At 40.9% G+C, this 25,114-nt stretch overlaps 2 protein-coding genes across 40 annotated transcripts in view; both read right to left on the bottom strand.

Moving 5' to 3' along the window:
* Window positions 1-373: 373 nt before the first annotated feature.
* ubp1 (upstream binding protein 1) lies at window positions 374-16,275 on the bottom strand. 6 transcript variants are annotated; one of them, XM_059349926.1, is made up of 16 exons: window positions 16,058-16,275; window positions 10,681-10,832; window positions 8,834-8,910; window positions 8,639-8,744; window positions 8,313-8,419; window positions 8,017-8,169; window positions 7,232-7,342; window positions 4,746-4,853; window positions 4,347-4,453; window positions 4,155-4,251; window positions 3,865-3,961; window positions 3,143-3,233; window positions 2,930-3,048; window positions 2,678-2,820; window positions 1,250-1,301; window positions 374-1,120 (listed from the first exon to the last, which is right to left on the bottom strand). In XM_059349926.1, the coding sequence occupies exons 1-16, from the start codon at window positions 16,129-16,131 to the stop codon at window positions 1,083-1,085; spliced, it is 1,632 nt and encodes a 543-aa protein (XP_059205909.1). In that variant the 5' UTR covers window positions 16,132-16,275; the 3' UTR covers window positions 374-1,082. The 6 variants fall into 6 exon arrangements, with proteins under 6 accessions (XP_059205909.1, XP_059205906.1, XP_059205907.1 ...); XM_059349923.1 differs by lacking the exon at window positions 16,058-16,275 and adding an exon at window positions 14,112-14,986; XM_059349924.1 differs by lacking the exon at window positions 16,058-16,275 and adding an exon at window positions 14,112-14,986 and having other exon boundaries at window positions 3,865-3,958.
* Window positions 16,276-19,207: 2,932 nt separating this feature from the next.
* clasp2 (cytoplasmic linker associated protein 2) overlaps window positions 19,208-25,114 on the bottom strand; it is a 66,672-nt gene continuing 60,765 nt past the window's right edge. For all 34 annotated transcript variants that reach the window (XM_059350502.1, XM_059350503.1, XM_059350504.1 and 31 more), the window contains 6 exons: window positions 23,161-23,341; window positions 22,867-23,060; window positions 22,434-22,562; window positions 21,740-21,946; window positions 21,373-21,489; window positions 19,208-20,623 (listed from right to left, as the gene is read on the bottom strand). In XM_059350502.1, coding sequence (XP_059206485.1) covers window positions 20,546-20,623; window positions 21,373-21,489; window positions 21,740-21,946; window positions 22,434-22,562; window positions 22,867-23,060; window positions 23,161-23,341 — 906 coding nt within the window. In that variant the 3' untranslated portion in view covers window positions 19,208-20,545. The remainder of the gene's footprint in view (window positions 20,624-21,372; window positions 21,490-21,739; window positions 21,947-22,433; window positions 22,563-22,866; window positions 23,061-23,160; window positions 23,342-25,114) is intronic.

Below are 25,114 nucleotides of genomic sequence, written 5' to 3'. Positions count from 1 at the left end.
CTTCTACAGAAGTTTCTTCCTCTTTTTTCTGCATATTTATGGCCAAAATCCCAGACGGCTTAAACCGCACTCCTCTAAACCAGTGTTTCAAAGTCAGCACAGAAAGCAGAGGAGTCAAAGACGAGGTGCATGTGCACTGTGTTTGTGAAAGTGAGAGAAAGATCGAGCTAAAAAGCCAATATGGCACCAGAAACAAGTAAATTCAATGACAGCAATAGAAACAGCTGATCCATAAATAAAGCATCAACTAAAAACAGTAAAAGCGCAGGCCAAACAGGACGTGCATAAAGAGAGTTGAGCCGAGTGTGACGTCATGTCGACAGACAGAGAGATATGGCTGGAAATCACAAAGGATGACTCTGTGTGACAAGGGTTAATGAAATCAGTCCAAAAAAAAAAATTTAATGTTGATGTCAACATCCACAAATGACGCCACTTCCACAAATTTAGCCTGGATATTTTAGGGGTTACCAAGCTCGGCTGATCAATAAATGGATTATTTATTAAGACAACCCTGTCAAGAATGTTAAACAAGCAGAGTAAATTTTGGGATTCTCGTTAAAGCAGGTTAGTATGTTGAGATCGCATGCTGTTCAGCAGTACAGGTTATCAAATACTGGCCTAGTGCTGGTTGTGCGCGTTGTGTAAGAAGGGCAACGAGCAATAAGGAAACTCTGCTTTCTTTCCTTCTCCTGCCGGCCAGAACGTCACTCTCCCCTCTCTCCTGGAGCCCACCCCCCTTATATCCCGCAGAAACCATATAAAAGACAACAAAATAAAATAATAAAATCAAAATACATACATCATTATCTTTCCCCTAGCCCCATATCCCCCCCAGTCTCTCCTCTTTAAACTAATCTGCTCCGTTTATAGTGTTTTCAATATGAAACAGTGGACACACCCATGTCAGATTCTAACATTTACATGGCTTTAGCGCAGTCGGACTGCTTTCCGTTGAGCGATCGTTTAGAGAGAGTGGGAGGAAGTCTGAGGGAAGAGTAGAGGCAGGCGGAGAGGGACAGAGGGAGGCTTCTGCTCCAAAACAGAGGGTGGAGTATTAGTGATGCCATCTGTCCTCCTCACTACTTCAGGATTAGATGGAGTCCTTCGCCCAGTTCGTCTGGAGAGGAAGACAGTTGTCGTGAAAGAAGAACATTAAAGCCTTGTCAAATAAGGGATCTGCTGAGCCTTGTTACGGGCCAAATTACAATGCAAGTGAATAAAGGCTACTGATGCATTATGAGCTCACCTTTGACAGTGCTGATCAAAAAACAGCTCTCGTCAGGCAAGTTGTAAACCATCTAGAGGAGACACAAATAGACAGTGGCTGTTCAAACATGTAGAAAAAATGGTTTTCTGTTACTGATGATAGTGCAGAGCCAAGAAGAAGCGATGCAGTACAGCATGAGAATGTAAATTATATGCAAATAAATGACAGTGGAGTTGTTGTTCCTGGTCTGACAGCACGCAAAACAGTGACGCACGTTTTATTTTTTCCTCTGTGCGGAACAAGTCTAACTTCTGCTCCCGTCATTCGTGGGAGGGCTTGACAACATCCACAAGTGAAGTTAAAATGAAAAGGGTAAAGGTCTTAATTAGAGGTGTTAATCTATAAGGTTAAACATTGTCCAAAAAATTATTATATATTATAAAGAGCCAATTGAAATATTTTATTTTTCAATTTTCAAATTGTATTTTATATGCCACTGAAATGTGTGGCACTTTAAATATTGCACTTTATCCGACAAAACATGAGAACAACTCACTAAATAAAACTCAACAATAAAAAATTTTGAAAACAGTATTAAGGAAATGTGCTTTTTGGGGAAGTAACGGATTGTTAACATTCATAGCTAATGGATGCTTGTTTATTAAAATGGGAATATTTCATGAAAAGAAAGAAGAGAAATTTCAGTGCAAACCATGTTAATATATAATTTAAATATGTACAGAATAAAAATAATATATAATTAAATAAAAATGTAATTTTATTAGTATGTTAAAGTAACCAGTACTTCTTGTGCCATCTAGTGAGGTTATCAACGTTTAAAGTTAAAAAATTGCTCTCATCCCTCATCTTTAACCCTTCATATTGTAATATATGCATGACATATATTTTTAAAGTACCATCTATTAATTTATCTTTTTTTTCCCCAGTGTGTGTGTGTGTGTGTATATATACACACACACACACATATATATATATGTATATATGTATACATGTATACATATATATATATATGTATACATGTATACATATATATATGTATACATGTATACATATATATATATGTATACATGTATGTATACATGTATGCATGTATGCATGTATGTATGTAATATATATATGTGGGTATGAACAATGTGGGTGATGCCTGTGTAATTTCCTACTGGCAATAAAAATTTTAATTACAGAAAAAGTACCATGCATTAGGCACACATGCTCGCCGTTTTGCAGGTGTAATGCTTTTATAACAGCAACACGAAATGCATCTCACAAGCCGAGTATTCAAAGTGTCTGTAAGTGACCATGATGATGGTTTTTCCTGCTTGTAGCGGAGGGCTTTGAGTGTACCCCACAGGTTTTAATTATAACATCCCTCTTAATAAAGAGCCCTCCAACACAGAGTGTGGTACTCCAAATAATAAAGTGCTAATAGAGAAGGACAGTGTGTACCTGGTCACTGAGCAGGATGTGTATGCCTGTAGGACCCTGTCTGTACACCTGGTTGATCGTTCCCAGTGGAAGGCTGCACACACACGCCATCTTGCGGATCAGTTCTGCAGCTGTGAGCTCCTCTAGGTACAGAGCATGATACACTACACACACAAACACACACACAAGAACACAGAAACCATGTTAATATTCACACACACTGCACGACTCCGTGGACTGATATCAGGGCTGTCAAACACGGAGCTTGTTTACCGTGTAAACTAGAGGAAATGCTGTGTTCTCCATTTTCATTGGTGGCGTGTCTCTCCAGCAGGGGGCTCTCCCGAGGGGACTCCTGACAGACGTACACTGTCAACCTGGGACGCACTGACCTAAAAACAACATGATAATTTATGCATTGGAACATACTGGCACCTTCATATCGCTCATATAAACAACCACACAAAACCTCACTTTATAACACACCTGGATTTAAGTGCATTGAAGAGTCTGATCCCATCTGCTGGACCACAAATCTGGACCAGGTCGTCCCGGGTTAGCTTCAACAAATCAGAACCTAAGCAACAAGTTAGAGGTCCGGTCACTCCTACTGCAGCTCTTACAACTTTACAGACTTTAGTGTGAAAAAAAAGGTGGAGCCAGACCAATATGGGAGTTTGAGGCAGATGAGATATTGATTTGAGAGGGGAAAATTAATCGATAACTGATATGGTGGAATGAAAATAGACCTTTTTTCTGTGGATTTTGCACCGATTTTTCAACACTCTGCAAATGTACCCAGAGAGCAACTTTCTCAAACATAAAACTTTGTTAAATAATATTTCACATTGTCAGACATTATTATGCAAACAATGTATTACATTGTCAGCCAGTTCTATAAATGATAACTGAGAAAATAAATTATAGATAGGAATAAAATAAAAAGCTAAATAAACATCATTACTGTTCAGTGTCTGTCAATTGCTGACTATTGAAAAATAAAATAATAAAAAAAATAGCCGACACCATTTCTAAATCACGCTAAGCAACATTTTCTGCATAATATATTGTGCAAAAGACTTTTTCTTAACTGCACATATTGGACAGCTTATACACAGATAATGGTCTGCCTTTGATAGGCTGATAATATTGGTCAATCAATATATCTGTCAGGCTCTAGATACAAGTGTGTGTGACCGTCTGTGTACCTGAGAAGTGAGAGAAGAGCCGTGTGTAGGAGCTGAAACGATTTTTCAGCAGCCACTTCTGTGCGTCCTGTATGGAGGCAGTGGGGCTCAGCTGCTGCTGAGGACAAGAAGCGCACACAGTGTTACACACTTCCACACCTGGGTCTCAGCTTTATTTTTCACATTAATACATACAGTTCATCAGAGGAATCATACAATACAGTTTTTAATTTGATGAAAAAAAATTGATTTTCTGAAAACATCAAAAACAATGCATTTATTCACCCATGAGAACAGATTTTTTTATGTACCTTATCCACCATTTCATACAGGTGAGAAGATTGGAGACTAACCTCCGAGTTTCCATGGCTACCAGGGTCTGCCTGGTGATTGGGTGAGGACGAGTCACTGAAACACAAGAGAAGACAATTAATAGAGGCGAGACCTGCACACACCTCAGTTAAAGGTCACACACACACACACACACACACACACACAGTTACCTGTCCGGTACTGAGGAGGCTGTGTAGGTGGACAGTGGAGTGGAGGAGAAGGAGGGAGTAGCTGCCTGGTTGGGGCTGACGTAGGCGTTCTCTGGCCACGGGGAGCACTGAGAGGAGACACATACATGATAAACAATTCATCAGATTTACTGGGTCGATTAACACTGTAGGTCAACTCCAAATACCCCAAAAGAAAAGGAATATAGGTTGAGGAAAGGTCATGGGTGAACTGGGAATCTAGCTCTGCACTGTCTCCACCCCACCTAATGTCAAAGACATAAAACATCTCCTTCCCAGCAGCTGAGGCTCTAGTGACTACAGCCAGGTGTCTACAGAGGGGCAGACTGTGGATGGAGAGAAGGAGAGGAGGAGTGGAGGAGAGGGGAGCAGGGTGCTTACACTGCCTCTCTTGGCCAAGGAGTCGCCACAGTCAGCGGGAAGTGTCCGCTTGCTGGACTTTTTCAGCTCGTGGTCACCCGCATCTTCTATGATGGGTTCAAGCCTCGTCTACATACAGACACACAGCAGAGGTTAGCCAGCCAGCGACCAACACACAGACACAACCAACAACCTGAGGGCAGCCTGAGTGCAGAAAATGTTAAATTAATGCTAATTACCCCCCCAGTAAACTGAGAAACCTGTGAGACACAGAAAACCCATTAGTCACTTAGGCTACGTTCACGCTGCAGGTCTTAACGCTCAATGTTTTGTTTTTGCTCAGATCAGATTTTTTGTTTGGGTTATTTTTTTTAAAATGTCAACCATATCAGACACCAGAGTAAAAATGCTCACGGTCCTGAACTGATCCACATGCACAGAACAACAATGCAGCACGCTGTGTATGAATGTAAACATGGAAGCGACGAGGAAGAAACCTGCCAACTCGATTATCTAGAACGTTAACGATCAATTAATCGATTAATCACTGTTTTTACATATTCCAGTATGTATAAAAACATGCATAGATGGGAAAAATAAAAGATATATAAACAGTATTATGCAAAAGCCTGTTTTGATAATAGACGTTTTTGTATTTTGAAAGGACAAAAATAGACTTCCTGTCAATCGTAAAAATTAAATCATGTAAAATGACACTCAAGGAGTTCAATGTTTTATGTTTTAGCCCCGAAGAGGCATGAGGTTAGTTTTCACAGTAATCTTGCATATTTAAGTTTGTTTTGTGTTTAAATAAGTTTTGGATAAAATTAAACCTAGTAATTCATGTTAGCAAGGTTTGATACAGTAAGCTAGTTTTGCTCAAATTAATACTCTTGTATTTTTGTGCGTTTGATAATTGTTATTGCAACTTTCAGTTTGCAAACTGTAGCTTTATCCAACTTTATTCTCAGCTCATTGGTTTATTCACGTACGGCCGCAGAACTGAATGCTCGGCCGTGTTTCAGTTCATTGACTACTGATACACAGCTACTGAAGTCAATGTTTATGTAGGAAGCCGGAGAAGATTTGAAGAAGGATGAGGAGAAAGAGAGCAACAGTTTTAAAAATGGCTTTTGTGGCGCAAAGGCTGCTCTGTCTGTACGGAGGTGTGTGTGGATGCAGAGTCCACACTCATGAAATATAACATGACTGTTCAGACTGAGGTCCCATTGGAACATTTAGGTCCACATATGAAAGTGGCCGAGGTCTGTTTTGAAAATATCGGATTCTATGTGCTTTTTGGTGTTCATGCAAATCGACGTCACATATGAGCAAATAAAATCGGACTTGGGACACTGTTGCCTGCAGTCTGAACGTAGCCTTAGACAACACGTTGGAAAATAGGGTGCTGGTTAAAAAATACTGAAATCTCCCTACATTGATAAAGTGGTTTCATGAAATAAAACATTCTGGGGGAAAAAGAGCAGAGTGTGCCTCTTGTTTAGACTTTCCTCTACAAATTAAACTGGATCATGAGACGAGATTTGTCAGGATCCAGGTGGCTCACCACCTCAGCTAGACATATAAAGTACTTGGAGAAACCCTCAAATGCATCTTCACATCACTGGCAACCACTTTCCAAAGCAGACCAGAGCCTATATTTTCTTCCAAGAAGCCATTTGTTTCAGTTTATTTTACTACAGAATTAATTATAAGTGAGGTGACTTCCAACCTGCTGGAGACAGGTAATCCATCACACCTGTCACTCTGACTATTAACACATTTTGATGCTCTGCAGTTCAAGAGCAGATCGCTGTGCTGGTTTATTGATGTTCCTATCAGCAACAGCATTTTAATTCAGGAGCTGCAGTATATGTTGGGGAAAAAATAAAGGCAGAAAAGAATAAGAAAGAATGGCAAAGGAATAAAAGGGATGTGATTTGGCAGCTCTTTGAATTAAAATGCCTGCTGTTCAGTAGGTTTTTTTCCCCTTCAATAGATTAATCCAATAGTTGGTTGGCACAAAATTAATTGGCAAAAATCGTGATAATAGATAATCATTATTTAGTGCAAGTTATCCAGCAGAAATGCCAAAAATCTCAAGTTCCATTTGTTTTTTAAATATAAATATATATCTGGGGATTTACTTCTTTTCTCTGTTTTAGATCATTGTACACTGAATATATTTGAGTTCTTGAAAGACAAAACAAACAATTTGTAGAAGTCATCCCAAGCTTTGAGGAAATATTTGTTAGTGACTGTCCTGATAAGAAAAAAAGTTTGTATGAGAAAATGGCTGGCAGTGATGTAGAGCATCTGTATGGCCCTTTACTCTAAATTTACCCTCATAGCTTTGCAGAAATACATTTCAATGACCTAGGTGCAGACATTTTAACATGGATAACCCCACAAATAAGAACTGAAACTGGGTGCTTATGAGTACTTTAGCCTAGTTTGTGTTAAAGCCACATTTCTTTAAGCCCTGATGCCAACAGCTGCATACTGACCTCTGACAGGATAGTGGTATCATAAGAAGGCTGGTACTTTTCCTTCTCTTGAGGTGTGCGTTTCTCCATCTTCTCCCTGTCCGTCTTTTGCTTACGGTCCGCCCCCTTTGGCTAAAGAGGAAAACAGATAAATGTAATTTGTTGTCAACCACAGACTGGATAATATAATGTTCTTATAACGGCCAGCAGGGGGCGGCTCCAATGGCTGCAAAAATAAGTCTATGAAAAAATTAGCCTTTTCTCACTTGATTTACAGGTGCATCTCAATAAATTACAAAATCATAGAAAAGTTTATTTATGTCAGAAATGCAATTCAAAAAGTGGAAATAACACATGATATAGATCCATTACACACAGAATGAAATACTTCATGTCTTAATTTATTTAATTTCTTCTAATTATAATGATTATGGCTTACATTTAATGAAAACCTAAAATTCAGTGTCTCAAATTTTTTTAAATATTAGTAAAGTATGTTTAATATGGAAATGTTGGCCTCTGAAAAGTATTCCATCTATATGCACTCAATACTTGAGTATATTTTCCATGATATTCTAATCTATTGAGATGCACCTGTATTGCCTCTAAACATTTTCCAAATAAGTTTATGGCCTCAATCGTAGGTTTCAAGTCTTCCTCACTACAACATAATGTTCATTTATGGTTCCATATAGAGTCAAATAGAAAATAAAGCAGCGTTTGAATAAAAGCCTTGTGATGTTAACTTCTTTTTATACTGTCTATCGGGCAAGAAATCCCTCCCATGTAAGCTTGTGTGTGTGTACCTTAAAGACTTTGATTTGGCAGGAGGCAGAGTGGAGGTGCTCTGCGTACTCTCCACTGTCTCCCTGGGCGAACGTGTCGATCTGAATCCGGAAGGGGACACCCTTCTCTCCACCGTGTTTCCTGGGAGTGAACTCTGTGCTGATGCAGTGCACCTGCAGACAGCAAGGAGGCAAGAGTACGAGTGTGACGAAAGTATGTGTTTGATGTGGAAATTCAGTGGCACACCCAACAGATGGCACATAACAGAGCTGGTGCGCGCGCGTCTGTGTGGTTTGTCTGGGTGTGTGTTTGTTACCTGCACGAAAACAGAAGTTCTTTTGTTCATGTCCCACAGGAACTCAGCAGCGTTAAGCTGGGAGGGGTGAGTCTTCGGCTCCACAATGCCCACTGACATGGGGATATCTGACACACACACACAACACACACACACACACAACACACACACACACACACACACACACACACACACACACACACACACACACACACACACACACACACACACACACACACACACACACACACACACACACACACACAGAGAGAGAGAGAGAGATATTTGAACTCCAAATCACACACATGGGACGTTTTAAGTAAACATTTCTCGCCAGGCTTCATTACCGATGTCAAGGAGACGGTCGCCGGGACGATTCCACTTCCAGCCCTCCAGCTGCTGGTGCTCTGTGTACTGCAGCCGGCGGTCATGAAACACCACGCGCACTGTGCTCTACACACACACACAAACACACGTTAGGTATGAAGCGAGTCTGACGCAAGAAGGAGAAGTTTTTCCTCCAGCTGTGAGAACACTCTCACCTTCACCATCTTGTTGGTGAGCTCTGGTAACTCGTCCGGCTTCCTGTTGTCCAACATACGCACCTCGTAAGACTGGCCTGAGAGAGGGGGAGAGAGAGATAGATAGAGAGATAGATAGAGAGATAGATAGAGAGAGAGAGAGAGAGAGAGAGAGAGAGAGAGAGAGAGAGAGAGAGAGAGATCACAACATCAGAAGACAGAAAAAAAACACGACGGTGTGAAACATGAGAGCTACTAAAAACAAAACAGTGACGTAAATTCAACTGTTCCCTGACCTTTCACGGTCTCATCAAAGAGGATAGTGTTTTGTCAGTTGTTTAATTTAGAGGAGATCCATTTTGTGTTTGTTTTCTGTGCTCATTATAGACAGGTTTGAGTGCCTCAAGTCTTAATCATCATTATAAATGCAATCGCAGGCTCACAGAGCACATGCTTTTATTAAAACTTGAGAAACTTAAATACACATTGAGAGGATGTACAGTCAAATTTTTCCACAAGAGGCAGCACTTTATTTCCTATTTCACTAATTTAGAGGTACTACCAATCTGAATGTGTCTGTTATTGCTGTAGCTTTGATATTGCATGAATAACCAGTTATGTGTGTTGGTCATGAAGAGCTGTGGGGGGGGGTTGTTTATTGCATGGTACTCTGTAATTTAAATGAACTATTTTCTTCTACATTCTTATCAGTGTTTGTGTTTTGTTTTTATGTGTGCATATGTAACTGTGTACAAATACATACATGTTATAAAAAAAAGGTAAATCGTATTTCTGTGATTGGAAGCATTGTATTGTATTGTTTTTCCAATAAAAATATCTTTTTTTTTTAATGAATGCAATACGTTACATACATACAAACGTTACTGCTTCTTGTTAAAATGAGGATGTTGCTAGTTCCTCCATTTAGGTGACTCCCTGTACGTACCATTAACCCTCTGAATTTCAGGCATGGCATGTATAAAAAATTGCATTCATCATAGCAAGAAACTGTGTGAGGAATGCTTACGTGAGGAAAAATTCTAATCTGAAATGGTGATATTTCATCAACATGTTTTATTCTATACGTCTCATTTAAAATGCAGCCCAAAATCCACGGTTTGCACTAACCAGATCAAGTTTAAAAACAATAAATTATGCGCTCCTACACACAACTAGAAAGCCCTGAATGACTTGGCCGAGACCAACAGTCTTTAAATCTTGAACTGAACTGTACAAAGAGCAGAGAGGACACGAGAGGCTGCATGTTGTGGTTGTAAAAAAAACAACAACAGTTCAGCAGTAAACAGTTCAATATTTATAGCATGTGGAGCCCCATTTTTCGGTCATACTTTTGGGAACTCTTTTGCAACAATACATTAAATAAATTAAAACATTTTTTAATGATTTATGGCATTATAACTGTGTTATAAGTGTCCAAAAGACATTTTTCAGTGCTTCCTACTTCTAGCCATGTTTGTGCAGTTTCCATAGAAGTGCAGACCTTTTTTATTGTTGTGAAAAAAAAGGCCAAAGTGCGCAAACAAGCACCCTGCTTGGGATTCAGTGGGTTAAAAAAAGTGTTGAATAGAGGTCTGAAAAGAGGCTGCCATTCACATCAACAACAGTCTCATTTTACAGCAATTACACTTATGTGCAATAAATTAATGTGGTAATTATTTATTGATGTTAAATGATGGATGTGGCACCCAAGAGCCTCGAGAGTGGACTCTGAATCACATCAGGTATCAAAGTCTTTGGGTTTTTTAGTTCTCCAAGTAGAAAAATATATAAATTACTATCATATTTAACAGCGAAATGAGCTGAAGTGGAGCGAAAACTTTCTGTGGAGTGCATATATTGTGTCTCACCTTGGTTCAGGTATGTGAGGGTCTCGTCGTTCAGCTTGACAGCTGGTGAGGTGGCAGCGCACAGCACATACTGGAATGGGGGATTTTTGGTCTCGTGTTCAGGAGGAAGGCCGGAGTCCTCCTGCTTAAAGATTGGCAGAGCCAGCACATCACTGAAGGAGAGAAAAGCACAAACAGAAAGTCAGCACTGATGTGATGCTGAAAAAACACACACAAGAAGACAGAAAAGCATCACGAAAGAACAACTTGAAGGTTTCCCATGAAGTGCTTAATTGGTGTGTCTTTGGCTTCTCAATATTCTTCAACTGGCTTAACACTAATTAAAAGTTCTAAGCTTTTATTGAATCTTCAATAGCATCCTGACAGCTACATAATCCCTGTGACCTCCCTTTAAACAAAGCCTGGCTTGATTAAAATCGCTTTGTACCGCTTAAACTGTTGCACGCTCTCCATTTTTGGCCAGACAATACTTTACCTCCTCATAGTGTGGAATTATTAAATGGATTGGCTTATTTTTAGAAGAAGTGACGAAGATTCTCCATCGATCAAATGGCTCAGTCATTATGTATGTATGAGGCCGCTGCAGGATAAATGAACAAAAACAGCCAGAGATAGCCTGAGCTGCTGACACACACTATCTCTCACACTTGGCAGCCACTCCAGAAAACCACCCCGTCCTCAGCTCACCCTGACAAGTGCCGCAAAAGTGTCAACGGGTGCACAGTGAACGGGCGCGTGTGTGTGTGTGTGTGTTGATCTCTGGCTGTGCAGAAAAAGATCCACGCAAAGAAATGCAGATCGTGGCATCTCATTACCTGGAAAACTTTGGGGCAAGTCGTGATGCCGCTCTAAACCTGAGCCAAACTTTAAAGAAGAAAACAACTTGACAATTTCAAGACATTCCTGCAGCACCACCTTCCTCCAAACAAAGTCTTCCAAGCAGCAGCCTGCTAGATTTATTCAGTCTCATATCATTTCCGTCTCTGAATCACTTGCTGCTTGTTTTTTTTTCCCAGCAGAGTGGGTGCTCAGACAGAGCCAGCCGGGGTGCCACAGCGCTGCTAAGCCCCGCTGCCCAGGAAAACTACATCTGCTTCCTGAAATCCGAGGAGACAGTTCCACTGAGACATTCTGTTCCTACCAGCTGCTGACTCCAAACATGCCCCGCAACCCACCCCGACACCACAGATAGCACTACTCCTGCAGCCACTGACACCACACACGCTCTCCGTTTTCACTAATTCACTTACATGCAACCCATCACTCGAGTATTGAACTTGCTAACCCTCATAAGGGACTGGCACAGGCCTACGTCACACTCAGATAAATGCACGCTAAATGCAGATGGGCATGGAGGCAGCTGATAAGAGACATGCAGGTCCTGGGAGCGTCTTCAGTCACCTAACATAACCTATTACATAATTCAGTGCACACATACCAGTTACTAATTGAACAGGTGTTTTACAACAATACCCCTTTGACGCCAACACATTCCTCACTAAACCATTTAAGGAAGACAGATACAGGAAACACCTCCACCCTCCACAGACACATTATCAACAAAAAGTGCTGACTGATCAGTGTCACACATTTAGGGAGAAACGTTAGAGCCATGTAAGTGGCCACTGAGCAGGACCTGGTGGCGTGGTCACAAGTCATTAAATTAAAAGTTAACATGGAAGATGAGAGGGCTGGGTGTATTCAACATTGGCACAGTAACAAAGACTGAGTGTGGCTACTAGAGCTGAGTATCATGTGAAAACTTTAGATTAGTTTGGTTCCAATTAAGGTTATAACTGTGAGATGTTTACGGTACGATAACAGCCTCAGAAAATTGTGCAAACAAGCATTTTATCATCAGGGAAACTTGAAACCATTTTTTCATCAATGGGAGCGTGTGTGAAGAGTCGCCCTTTTGAAAATAAATATAATACTGTAAATAAGCAAATGTACATGGTATGATAACGATCAATTTACATAATGAGTGAAACCATGAAACCACTATACTGCTGCAAAACTAAAACGGAAATAAAACTCTTTTTTAGTATCAAAGCTCTGGGAATATAAACAAGTTTTAAAAGCTGATATTTGAACATCTAAAAATCAGACTGGTGCTGAGGACAATTGTGTGATTTGATTAAAAGCTGTGTTGAGATTGATTTGTTCAAGAATCTGACCAGGCATTCAATACAAACGCTTGTGGTCTTGTTTCAAAGTGTCAAGAGTTCGCACTGAATGATTAGTCTGAATTCTAAGTTTGTTTACTTATTCTTTGACTCAACATTTCCACATACAAGTCTGGAGACTTCGCTTACGTTACACAATTCTTTGAGATCAAGAACCAGTTTGCAGTTTGGCATATTTTTTTTAGAAGTAAGGAAAAGCCAAATAGGGTTACCGTGTTACTTTTTCAAAATAACATTTTTAAAATGATATACATCCATCGTCTCAGAAGTACTGAAGCTGGGAAAAAATAAACAGATCTACAATCAAATTTTTAACCCAAAGCTGGACAGGGTGATGGTGTTGTCAGGGACTTTTTCTGTCTGCACTCTTGCAGGTTGTTAATCCCCCCTCAAAAAAAGAACAACAACAAATTCTCTCATTTTGTATGCCTAGGACTTTTTCTTTTTTTGTCATGGTGTGGTAAGAGCTATGGAATATTGTTTTGTTTTAATGTTAGTATGGAATCAAAGTTTGACTTTCTGGTATCATAACAACCTTAAGTGCTAAAGCAATCTAAAGTTGTTGAAGTGAGGCATACTGTGAACTCTTGATAAACAGTCAGACAGACGTATTGTCTCTTACATGATGACTGTAGTAGGAAGTTTTTTAGAGAAATACTCCCTTTTATTCCCATAAAGGAAGACCAGGTACTGCTAAAACTGCATAGGAGGAAGAAATGCTGAAATCTCTGCCACTTAAACCTTAAATTAACTATTTTAGGGCTTTCCCAAAAAAAGTAAAATCAGACGAATCACCTTAAACATAATGTACAACCTTTTTTGTTATCCTCTGGTCCTGAGAAACAAAGCAACAGACCTGTTCTGATAACCAGTATGAGGGGCAACAACAAGGCCTTTCCTGCTGACTTCCCCATGTGTTATCTCGGTATGTACACAAAGTTTAGGTTTCTTTTTTGACAACAGCATGACCTGATGCAATGTCTTTGTCCCTCACAGTAAAACACACGTCCTTCCTTTGCTTTTGTGTGTGTGTTTAGAGAAATTAATCTTTGTCCCTGATCGTAGCACCCTGCAATGGCTGCTCTACTCCAAATCCCAAAACAAAGAGAAGCCATCGCACTCAGTACAAAGGGAATAACACACACAGGCATGGGGGATGTAATGTTAACACTTCCAGACAGAGAGCATGTCTCTATCGGCCCGGTGGTGTGTTAGGAGGCTGGGGTTGTTGACTCTGTCTCTAACCTCATGCTGTAGGCTCCAGCCCCCAGCTCCTGCCCGATGCCGGACAGGCTGGCATCGAAGTCGTGCACCAGCCCCGACTCTATGGTGGCGTCGTCCATCTTCAGCACCCAGGCCATCGGCCCCAGCTCCTTGTCCTCGGCTTCTACTCGGAGGGCCGCCAGCTTGCTTCAGGTACGAGAGGTCGGCTAGCGAGGAAGTGGGCTCTGCAGCTTCTTAGTGACACCGTGAAGAGGAAAGTTATGCTGCTAGCCCGTTAGCCGCTCCTTGGCAAGCTGGGCAAGCGAATCGGTAGCTTTCCTCAGAGACTGGATGCATCGCCATATCTCCACTCGGGGGGTTTTGTGTGGCTTTTGTCGCGCAGCACGTTGCTCCACAACTGTCTGAAAGTAACGATAAGTTAGGGTCCACTCAGCAAGCAAATGTTAGTCGTGACTGAAGATGCGAGCTGATTGTCAGCATGCTAATGTTAGCTACCAGCTAGCTAGCTCCACAAAGGCAACTTAAGCAAGCTAGCAAGGATCCAGCAGCCCCGTTGTTACCACTCCAGGTCTTGAAGCGGTCTAGCTAACGTTAGCCCAACAAAATGCAACAAGCAAGAGAAGATGTTTTTTGTTTTAGTCCACTCGCCGCATCCCACGCAGCGTCCGCACAGCTGTTGCTACCTAGCTATCAGGCTAACTAGCATCAACTTCACTTGCTTTGAATCAACCGTGTGATGTCCGGTGATCTAGCTCTCCTCTGGCGCTCCCTCGACCATCACAACCCGCTCTCCTCTTCTCATCGCGGGGCTGAAATCACCGCTAAGGCTCCCAGTCCTCGAAGCGCAGTCCTCTAACCATCCAAAGTGCAGCGGTTGACACAAAACCAGGCATCAACATGGCTCCCTCAGCATACAGACTGTCGGTCTGTGAGCCTGCAGGGCTGCCACCGCCAGCCTCAGGAAGGATGCCAGCGCGGCCATCAGCCAATCAGAGGCCGCAGACTGTGCCCAGCGCAGGGCTGTGAGCCAATCAGAGGCCTCCGAGCTGCCGTCATTGTGTCCAACTGTACTTGCGCTCTGCCTCCATAAAGTATAATAATAATAATAATAATAATAGTAATTCACCTACAATCATTACTGTGACACAGACCAACGCTTTGAAAGTAAAACTGTGGAAAGACCAAATGCTTCCACTGGAGCTGGAAATCCTTGAAAACGCTTAGTTTTCTTCCTTTTTATTGCATTTTATTTATACAATGATAATGATTATGTAACAGACACTGGAGTCACACACACAGTATAACATAGTAGTGAAAGAAAAAGGGAGTAAAAGGTAAATAAAATAAGTGATCACATATGTATGTAATCATGTCATGTAATCAATGAGGTGTTTTCAAGATTAGAAAAGTTGTGCTTAAAACTGCCTGGTGATCTCAGGTAAACACCTTTTAATCTCTTCTTCAAAAAAGTTATTATTATTATTATTATGATTATGATTATTATTATTATTTACATTAAGGTCATATAAAAGGATCCTAAGTCTACTTATAAAGAGGTGACACATTTTTGAAATATGACACTTTGTAACTTGTCACCCTTCTGCAAAATGCTGCAATGAAAACATGTGTTTATATCACAATAATGTGTCATTTAATGTGATGAAGACCTGAAATAACCAATTTACTTTATAAAGACCTATAATGTATGTGCTGTATATGCTTTACCGCAGCTTTAAGGTTGTGGAAAACCTTGAAAAGTGCTTGAATTTGACTTTGGAACAGTTGTGGGAACCCTGATATATAAACCTTCTGTTCCACACAGAGCCACATGTCATGGAGGCTACACACACACACACACAGTCACAGGGCTGCAGTGAAAGGAAGCAATACCAGTTATTCATTAACATATAGCTCAGAGGCCATAAACTAAACTAAACTAAACAAACATTTGTCTTTTAGCTCCGTACCGTGTGTAGCTGCTTCCGGCGTGTCTCTGCACGGGGGCTCGGAAGTTTTCGGTGTAGGGCTGCCAGAACAACATCGTGTCCCACTAACAGCTGTCTGTCTGTCGCCACAGTCCGTCTCACTCCAAATAAACACGACTCCCGGCACCGAGGAGGTCCAAACGGGAGCTCATGTCTGCTCCATGTCCGTGCTGAAGAGGAGTTTGCACCGCAGGAAGGCTGCAGACGTGTTGTCTGGTCAATAATTATCCACCGGTCGGACCCTGGACGTGTCTCTGGGTGGCAAAGTTTTTCCGAGCAGGGTGCAGGCGCTATTTTGGCTCACCCGTTTCAGGACTTAATTACTGTCCCCAGCCTGACTGCTCACAAACTCCAGGGCATAGACTTCAACACACAATAGTTAGACGTCGGTGAGAAGATAAATCACAAGGGGCCAAAAAAGTACTTGCAGCATGGACGTGCGCGCACATTTTATGGGGTTGTTGTTGTTGTGGTGTTATAAAGTGAAAATGGGCACCCCGCCCCCCTTCATTAATAATTAATGAAATTAAAAACACAAGTCAACATAAAGCTCCAAAGTAAACAGCTGGCCACTTTACCACTTTACCTTGGCTTTGTGAACAACCCTGACTTGCAGCATGACCAATTTCCCAGGAGAATGGGCACAGATAGCACATCATTAAGAAGAAGAAGAAGAAGAAGAACATTACTGCGCCTGGGGAGCTGTGCAGGGGGGTTAGGTGCCTTGCTCAAGGGCACTTCAGTCCTAGACCTGTCAGTACCGGGATTCGAACTGGCGACTCTCCAGTTACAAGCCCGATTGCTAACCTCTTTGTTATTGGAATGTTATTACTAGGGATGTCCCGATCTGATCTCAAAGACAATTTGTCACCATTTTTAGCTGGCTTTAGCCAATTCATCCTCTCTCTAAGCTGTTAAAAGGTGTTTTTGTCCAAAAAACTTTAATGCACATGCAATAAGTGCAGCAAAAGGCAGTGTGAGACTGTTACATCCATCATCCTTAACCACTTATCTGAACTCGGGCCACAGGTTGGGCGAGGGCGGGGAACACCCTGGACAGGTGGCTAGACTATCACAGGGCTGACACATTAGACAGACACCATTCACGCTCTCATTCACTCCTACGGGGAATTTTTACATTTTTTTACATTACATGTCATTTAGCAGACGCTTTTGTCCAAAGCGACTTACAATAAGTGCATTCAACCTGATGGTACTAGACACAGACCATAGGAATCGAATCGAATTTAGAGTCATTACACCTAAGCTGCATGTCTTGGGAAGAAGCTGGAAGACATTACATGTCATTTGGCTGACGCTTGTCCAAAAGTGACTTACAATAAGTAAGGAAGACCTGGAGAGAATGCACGCTACCACAGGGAGGTTATTATCTGTTATTAACCTAATGGATATGCACTTGTTTAATTTCAGCTCAGTGTCTGTTGTGTTAGCTGTCATCTATAGTGCATGGTGTTTTACCATGGTGCCTGCTCGGGCTCAGAGGAGAAACAGACAGATGGACAGCCCAGAGAGCAAAAAGCATATTTGTAATATGTGCCAAAGATGTACGGATGACAAAATAAACCTGCAATGGAATACAATTTTCTCAGGTAAAGCAACAAACACTGGATGACACGAGACAGAAGAGGAGAGATACTCCCTTGAGATAGTGACAAGGCCAAAGACAGGGTTTATTATTTTGTAAACAAAGATTGAAATGGTAAAAATTGCCAGCGATCAAGTACATAAATTGGTTTGATTTCAATAACTTTAATGTGTTACTGGGGAGAAAAGAAGTATTGGATCAGAACTTGGCATCATGCGAGACTCAATATTCAATTACCCGGCTATGGATCGGGGGTGGAAAAACTTGTTATTGATGCTTTAATGTGGAGGCAGCATTTTCTGTTTCAGCTGGTTGAGGTAGGCTTGGAAAGCGGATATGTCGTTTTGTAGTATTTGCAGTTTTTTTTCCCACCTATTTTCAGTCTCTTGGCCAATGAAATGCATCAGAGTACATGTGGGAGTGTCGCAATGCAACATGAGACTTTTCCAGAACTTTGAAATCATCACCACAAAAAGACACAAAATGACCAAAAAGGACACAAAATTACCAAAAAAAAAGACACAAATTATTTAAAAAGAAACAAAATTATTAAAAAAGACACAGAATTACCAAAAAAAAAGACACAAATTATTTAAAAAGACACAAAATTATTAAAAAAGACACAGAATTACCAAAAAAAGACACAAAATTACCAAAAAAAAGACACAAAATTATCAAAAAAGACACAGAATTACCTAAAAAAGACATACAATTACTAAAAAAACTTCAGGTTTTAGGGGCTTATTTTAAAATCGGCCAAAGGTTTTGCAAGCATTTTTTCCAGGCGTTTTAGACCTAAATGGGTTAATTTAAGTACTTTATGTTCATAACAGGGCATCACATTTTACATTAAACCTGAAAAGCAACAAGTAACTAGCTGTTGTTGCCTCACACATCTGTACTGTAATAGAAGTATACGTATAAGTATAAGTAAGACTAGTTCGTTGAGGGTAGGCAGCACATCAACTGCAGGGACTCAGCCGCTAGGAGGTGACTGCTTCAGGCTGGTGCTGTGTTTGAGATCGTCTTTAGCTGCAACTAAATTTACAGCCACAGTGAATAGATGCATACATGAAATTCAGCACCGGTTTCTTAAATAGCTATGTTGCATAAGACATTAACGTTATACTTTTAACCATGTTTGGATTAGTAAATCCACTATATAAACAGCTGTTTTTCCTGCTGATTTTCTCAGGACAGCGTTCTGATCTACCAATCTACAATCCTGGTTATAAACAAAACAGGACAGTCTAGAGATTAAACCAATTTCAGTGTTTGAAAGAAAATGAATCATTTTCTGCTTCAGTTGTGTCCGATAGTAAATTGAATATGTTTAGACTTAATTGGAAAAACATGTTTAAGAAATCACTTTTTTGACCAAATTTCAATTTTGTTTATACAATGCTTTTTTATTTAAGCAAGATATGCACAGATGTGTTTATTTATACAGTATATGTATGTATGCATGTTTATATATTCTGTATATGTATATTTATGCACACCAGACACAAAAATCAGCAGAGGCATTATCATGATCTGTACAAGTTCTTTATTGTAATGTAAGCACAGCTTTGTAAATGCACGGAGGAAACACAACAGTGAAAACTAGAATGTTACAAGAGGAAGGAAAGAAAGACACGATGGAGAGGAGAAGAGAAAAAAGGGTGACAATTGTTTTTTTTCAGAGCTGTAAATAATACATTTCTAAAAATTTATCAGCAGAGAAAACGTGTGAGAGAGAGACTACGGCTAGCGCAACAGAGAGAGGGAGAGAGAGAGAAAATAATAACAAGGATGGGCAAAGGTGCGCGTGTGCACCTCCCCCAGGGAAATCTCCTAAATGACAGTTATTGGATATTCCATTTTAATATCATATATAGATACATATCCACTATGTGATAATAAGCCATGTCCTGTCATACTTCATGTAGTAAGCAGCACGCACTCATCTTCAACCCCATGTTGCCCAGAAGTGGACCGATCCAAGATGAGCTGGGAGAAGCGGAGGATGCCATGAATTTTACTAAAAGGGGCGGACATTGTTCACGTTAATTTAAAACTCCAGTCACACGACACTCCAATCGTCGTTAGGACTCCAATAAAAACTTAAAATTTAGTCTCATGCATAGCCAAGCACATAACACCTCCGATACTTTGGATCTGCCTCTGTACTGTATTCACTATGAGCAGGCATGTGACTCGTGTTAGTGCTGTGCACGGTTGGTTGGTCGTACCTTTTAGGCGAATCAGCACCATTTTGAACGAGAGAAAAGTGTGTGTTTATGTGAGAGAGAGAGAGAGAAAACTCCGCGTAAAATAAATCCAAACTATGACACAGTGTAAATTTACATTCCTGTCTAGCTGGCCCCAGTTACTCACTGTTCAAGAAAGACACAAGACGGCACCATTCGTTCGTCTCAGCCCTGTTCTGTGAACCCAACCCCCTTAAAAATGAGAACCATGCACTTCCTGTTGACATCAAGATGTTATTCACAGGGGATACTGTAGTGTTCGGGATAAAAGAAGGACATTTCAGATCTTCATCCTTGAGTGATTAGTGACAAGCCTGGGCGTGACTGAATGCGTGTTATCGGTTTAATCCAAATTTAAGGGTTCAGTTCAGTCTGAGATCAGGGTCGATGGTCAGGAGAACTACAACACTCCTCTCTTCTGCACCACAACTCCCATCTTGTAGTGGGAAAGGAAATGTATGAGGACTGTGTGAATCTGTGTGTGTGTATCTGTGTGTGTGTGTGTGTGTGTGTGTTCTCGCTCTGTGTGGGTGTGAGCTCATGAACTGATGTTTATGTTTGGTGGGCAGAGCTGCAGTTCTGTGGTTGCCCTGTGGGAGGGCGCTGTGTCTCCTATAGGCCATCAGACGGGGCTTCACTGCCGCCGGAGCCGGACTGGGCGCGCTTGATGTAAAGATTCAACAGCTTCAGCTGCGGACAAAAACAGACAGAGGATAGATATGTTAATGTACGAGTCTATAGAGATTGTAAGAAAGTCATTACATTCAGTACGTCCCAATACATAACTATACAGCATGCCAAAAATACCAGGATGTTCTACTACATCCAGTCACATTTTGCAGCCCAGCATGCTTTTCTGGCTATTTTGACCCATAATCCTTTGTGCAGCGAAAGACTCATCACATTGACTGAGCCTCAGAGAGAGCACAGACAGATGACAGCTTGTTGACACCTCAATGGCAGAAGCCGCAACGGATATATGAGCAAGAGGTTCAAGATCAAGGCCCAGTGTTGTGATGAAGTATTATGTCCCAATTGCAAAAAGATGAAACTTGCAAGTACATTGCAAGTATTAAATCCAGATATTTTTTTGTCTTGGTTGCAGAAAATAAAAATAAAAATCTGTCTACATGACCTTAATTTAACACACTAGAATGCAAAAAACACTGCTAATGTTTGCCGGGCCAATATGTGGCCATAAAGGCTACATCAATGATACGTCAAATACGAAAGAACAAGATTCTGAGCGTGCATTGGGAACCAATGACGTCATCTCCTCAAACACTCTTTTCTTTTTTTCAATTTCTACACAGTTACAGAGTTACCAGAGTTTTCAAAAACCCTATTTGCATTTGCGGGAGAGGCCAAAATATAGAGGAAAATATCTGTTTACAAAAATATCTGAATACATGTGGACATCTCAAATGCTGTCAGGTCACCTTGCTGCTGGAGAGTTGACTGAGGTGCGGTTTGAGGTCCTCTCCGATCACTGCGTAAATGGCCACCAAACAGAACACACAGGCTTTCCTCACGCTGCTCTCAGAGTTGTCGTAACCCTGTTCAACAAGACAGAATAGATTACAAACCAGCAGCACACTTTGTTCCAAACAAAGGCGTCGGAGAACAGAAATCATGTATGGATGTGTGGGTGGTGTGTGAGGACAGGAGTTGTATTAGTTAGAAAAACTTTATTAAATAAATAGCAAAAAAGCCACTTGTGGCCAGGCTTAACTACAAGAAAATTATACTTCCAATTGTGCAAGAATGTTATGTATTAAAATAATCTGATATCTGTATGTGTTTTACCTGTATGAGTCCTGGTACGATCTCCGGCAGCAGGCTCATCAGGCCCTCGCGGGGAACTCTCTCCACCACTTTAGTCTGCATCTTGATGGCAGCCAGGTTGATGGGGTAATCAGCTGACTGGATGATGGGACACAACACCTTGACGCACTGGTCTGGACTGATGGACAACGCCAACATGGCCGCCGTCTCCTCTGCTGCTCGTACCACCTGCAGGAACAAACATTATCATTATATTACATTTACTGAGGCTGTTTAGCAATAAAAGGAGCACAGATCATACTCAATATGTAATATGTGTTCATTTCATCTTTTCATTTGAAATGCGTAAATATTACCATTTTCATAATCATGCAGCAGATGTGTACATGTTTTTCATTCTACTAAATACTTTGATCATCCATAAATAAACTTATGAACTTTTAAACCATCTCTTCTTACTCTCTGAAGTACTTGTGATCAAAACTGTATTTTAACCCTTGTGCATCACTTTTAAAAAATACTCTAATGTCCCTAGAGGACAAAGAGAGAAAACTAAAATTCCTCTTTCATTTAGTTAAATCGTTTTACCAACTTCAGTCCTCAAAATCCCTACTAATTGTTCATTCAGTTTCAGTTCTCTTTTTTTATGAATAACAAAAACAATAAGCGATTTAACTGACTCAGGTAACTAGTTTGTGTGTTCGAGTGTGCGTACCTCCTTGTGGGGGTCTTTGTGAGCCTCCAGGGCCTTCATGATGGTGAGCTCTGCGTAGTTTTTGAACCTCCATGGCTGCTTGCTGAGAATCTCCCTCAGCACCCGCAGAGCCAGCGTCCGGATCACATGCTACAGAGATCACAAAGATTTTAGAAGTTTTTTTTTTTTTTAAAGATTTTTTTTTTTGGCATTTTTGTTGCTTTATTTATAGTGACAGAGTGAAAGGGGGTGATAGAGGGGAAGACATGCGACAAAGGGAGCTCAGGCCGGATTCGAACCCGGCTCCGCCGCAGCACATGGCATACATGGCAAGCGCTCTACCGGTGTGAGCCACCGGGACGCCCAGATTTTAGAAGTTTAATGGAGTTTAGTTTGGCCTATCAGCCCAGTGTTACCATAGAAATTAAGCAAGTGTGTGTGTGTGTGTGCGTACCTCTCTGTCACCCATCGTTTCCAGCAGGAGCAACAGGATGGTTTTGAAATGTTCGTCCCACACCTGCAGGGTGTTCTCTCGGATCAGTTTCAGCAGCTCGCACAGCGCTGCCTTCCTCTCCTCGATGCGCTCGTTGTGATTGGACAACTCCTTCAGCAGCTCGGCCACCAGCTCCGACTGGTCCAGGCTGCTGTCTGTTAACAGACAAGAAAAAACACAAGGGGCGATTACCACATGATTTGTTTTCCGTGGTGCCGTGTGTGTTTGTTTTTCTGTCAGAATGTGTTTGTGTACCGTCTGTGAGTTGCTCAGAGTCGTCCATGCTGGTGTCTTTGCGGCTGTGTTTGAAGGGAGAGTCTAAGAAGTGCTCGCGGGCCCCTCGAGGGCTGGAGGACAGCAGGGGGGTGTTGAGGAGGGACGTCTTGTTGTCCAGAGCCATGCGGCCTCCGTCCACAAAGTCTGTCCCGCTGTCTCCCTGCAGATGCAATGAAGATGGTTAAAGAGAGTCAAACTTTGAGGTCATCCTGACAGCTAACTACATTAAAAAAAAAATCAAATTCTGTTTATTGAAGGATTTTCAGTATATCAAAAGTGCAATGCTGAATGGTAATTACAAAGACATGGGGTAGACATGAGTACAACAACAAGCACCAATGTGTCCAGATAGATATGGATTGGGTAATATAACTAAAAGAGAAACAAAACACAGAAAACAAACAAACAGAAAACAGAAACAAAAAAACAACAACAACCAAATGTAACGATATACAGAAAAGAAGGAAAATACAACAAACAAATAAAATCTTCATATGTAAAATAACCCCTCCCTAGTCACTGCCAATACACTACAATAATATGAGCACATTGCCACATCTAAAGCCTGCGCTAAAAATAATAATAAGCTGCACCTAATGGCAGTCTTCACAGAGTCTGGAACGCATTAGGAAAAGGACCGAGTATCTAACCTTCTCCAATTTTAAGCAGGACATGATTTGACAGCTAACTAAATTTAATAAAAAAAGATAACACTGTTGTCCAACCAACCTAACTTTCAACTTTTCATATATTGGACAAAGTCACTGACTGCCATTCATCACATTTAGAGAACAAAAAAAAACAAGCTGATTCTATTGGACTGACAGCAGGTCCCGCTGAATCTTCTGCTCATTTTCTTAGTTGTCATACAGACAATAAAATTACAATTAAATATGAACACAATTAGTCAACAGAGCAACTTGACCTCATCTGTCAAAAATAATAAAACAGGAAAAGAAAAAATGTGTCTTGTCCATCTGTCTTTTTTTTCTTATCCAAACTGAGTGTCTTTGGACAAAGGGTTGCCTGCCAAAGTATTCTCAAATCTTTTATATTCAATAGATTGCTTGGGAGATTACTTTGATAGTTGACAAATCAGCAGATGGATTTAATTGTGGTTACAATTTAAAAATTAATATTAGAAAGCTCTCTGTCATCACAAAATTATAACATAATCCAACTTCTAAGGCAGTATGAGTCCAGTTGTTTTGTCCACGCTGGAGTTAAAATGACCGATTTCACACCAGACTTGATAAACCAAACCAAACAAGAAAACACACCTAACCTGTTTAGTTGACTAAAAGGTGTAAAAGCATCCTAACACGCTGGGCGATACACAATTTCAGTCAGTATAAATACTGATCAAAACAAAGCAAGCACAGACTCCCTGTGTTTACCCACCTAAATGTCCAACATTTGATCTGGTTTGTTTTGGATTCACATTGTAATGATTTGAGTGTGCTATAGAACTAAAATAAACGTACATACTGTTGTCACAAATTTCCACTTTTCAGAATCATTCAGCCTGGGTCACTTCAAGATACATGAGCAAGAAAATCTGGGTGACATTTCCTTTGTTGACAACATGTAGTGCTCTCGATGTGACAGAAACAGTGCTGTGACTGTCACATGATGAAGCACCAGGTGAGAAGCTGAGCAGGGTGAACAGGGTTAAGGTGCTCTTGTTTCTGTGTATATTTACACCCAAACCACTAAATGCTCGGTGAGTCAGGTATGATGACATTTGGGCTGGTTAGATTTCAGATGCATCTCATGGAGAAAATGTCAAGAGGTCACACCTCTGTACTAAAGTACACTGTGTCCTCAAAAGGGCCGGGGTCTTTGGGAGGGACTGCACGAAGACCTGGCATGACCTGAAGTCATAACTTTGGCCTGAATAAACAGAGTATCCACATGAGCACTTGTGAAAATA

The sequence above is a fragment of the Centropristis striata genome, chromosome 14, assembly GCF_030273125.1.
Source record: "Centropristis striata isolate RG_2023a ecotype Rhode Island chromosome 14, C.striata_1.0, whole genome shotgun sequence".
Classification (NCBI taxonomy): Eukaryota; Metazoa; Chordata; class Actinopteri; order Perciformes; family Serranidae; genus Centropristis; species Centropristis striata.
This window is presented reverse-complemented; position numbering and strand designations above follow the sequence as displayed.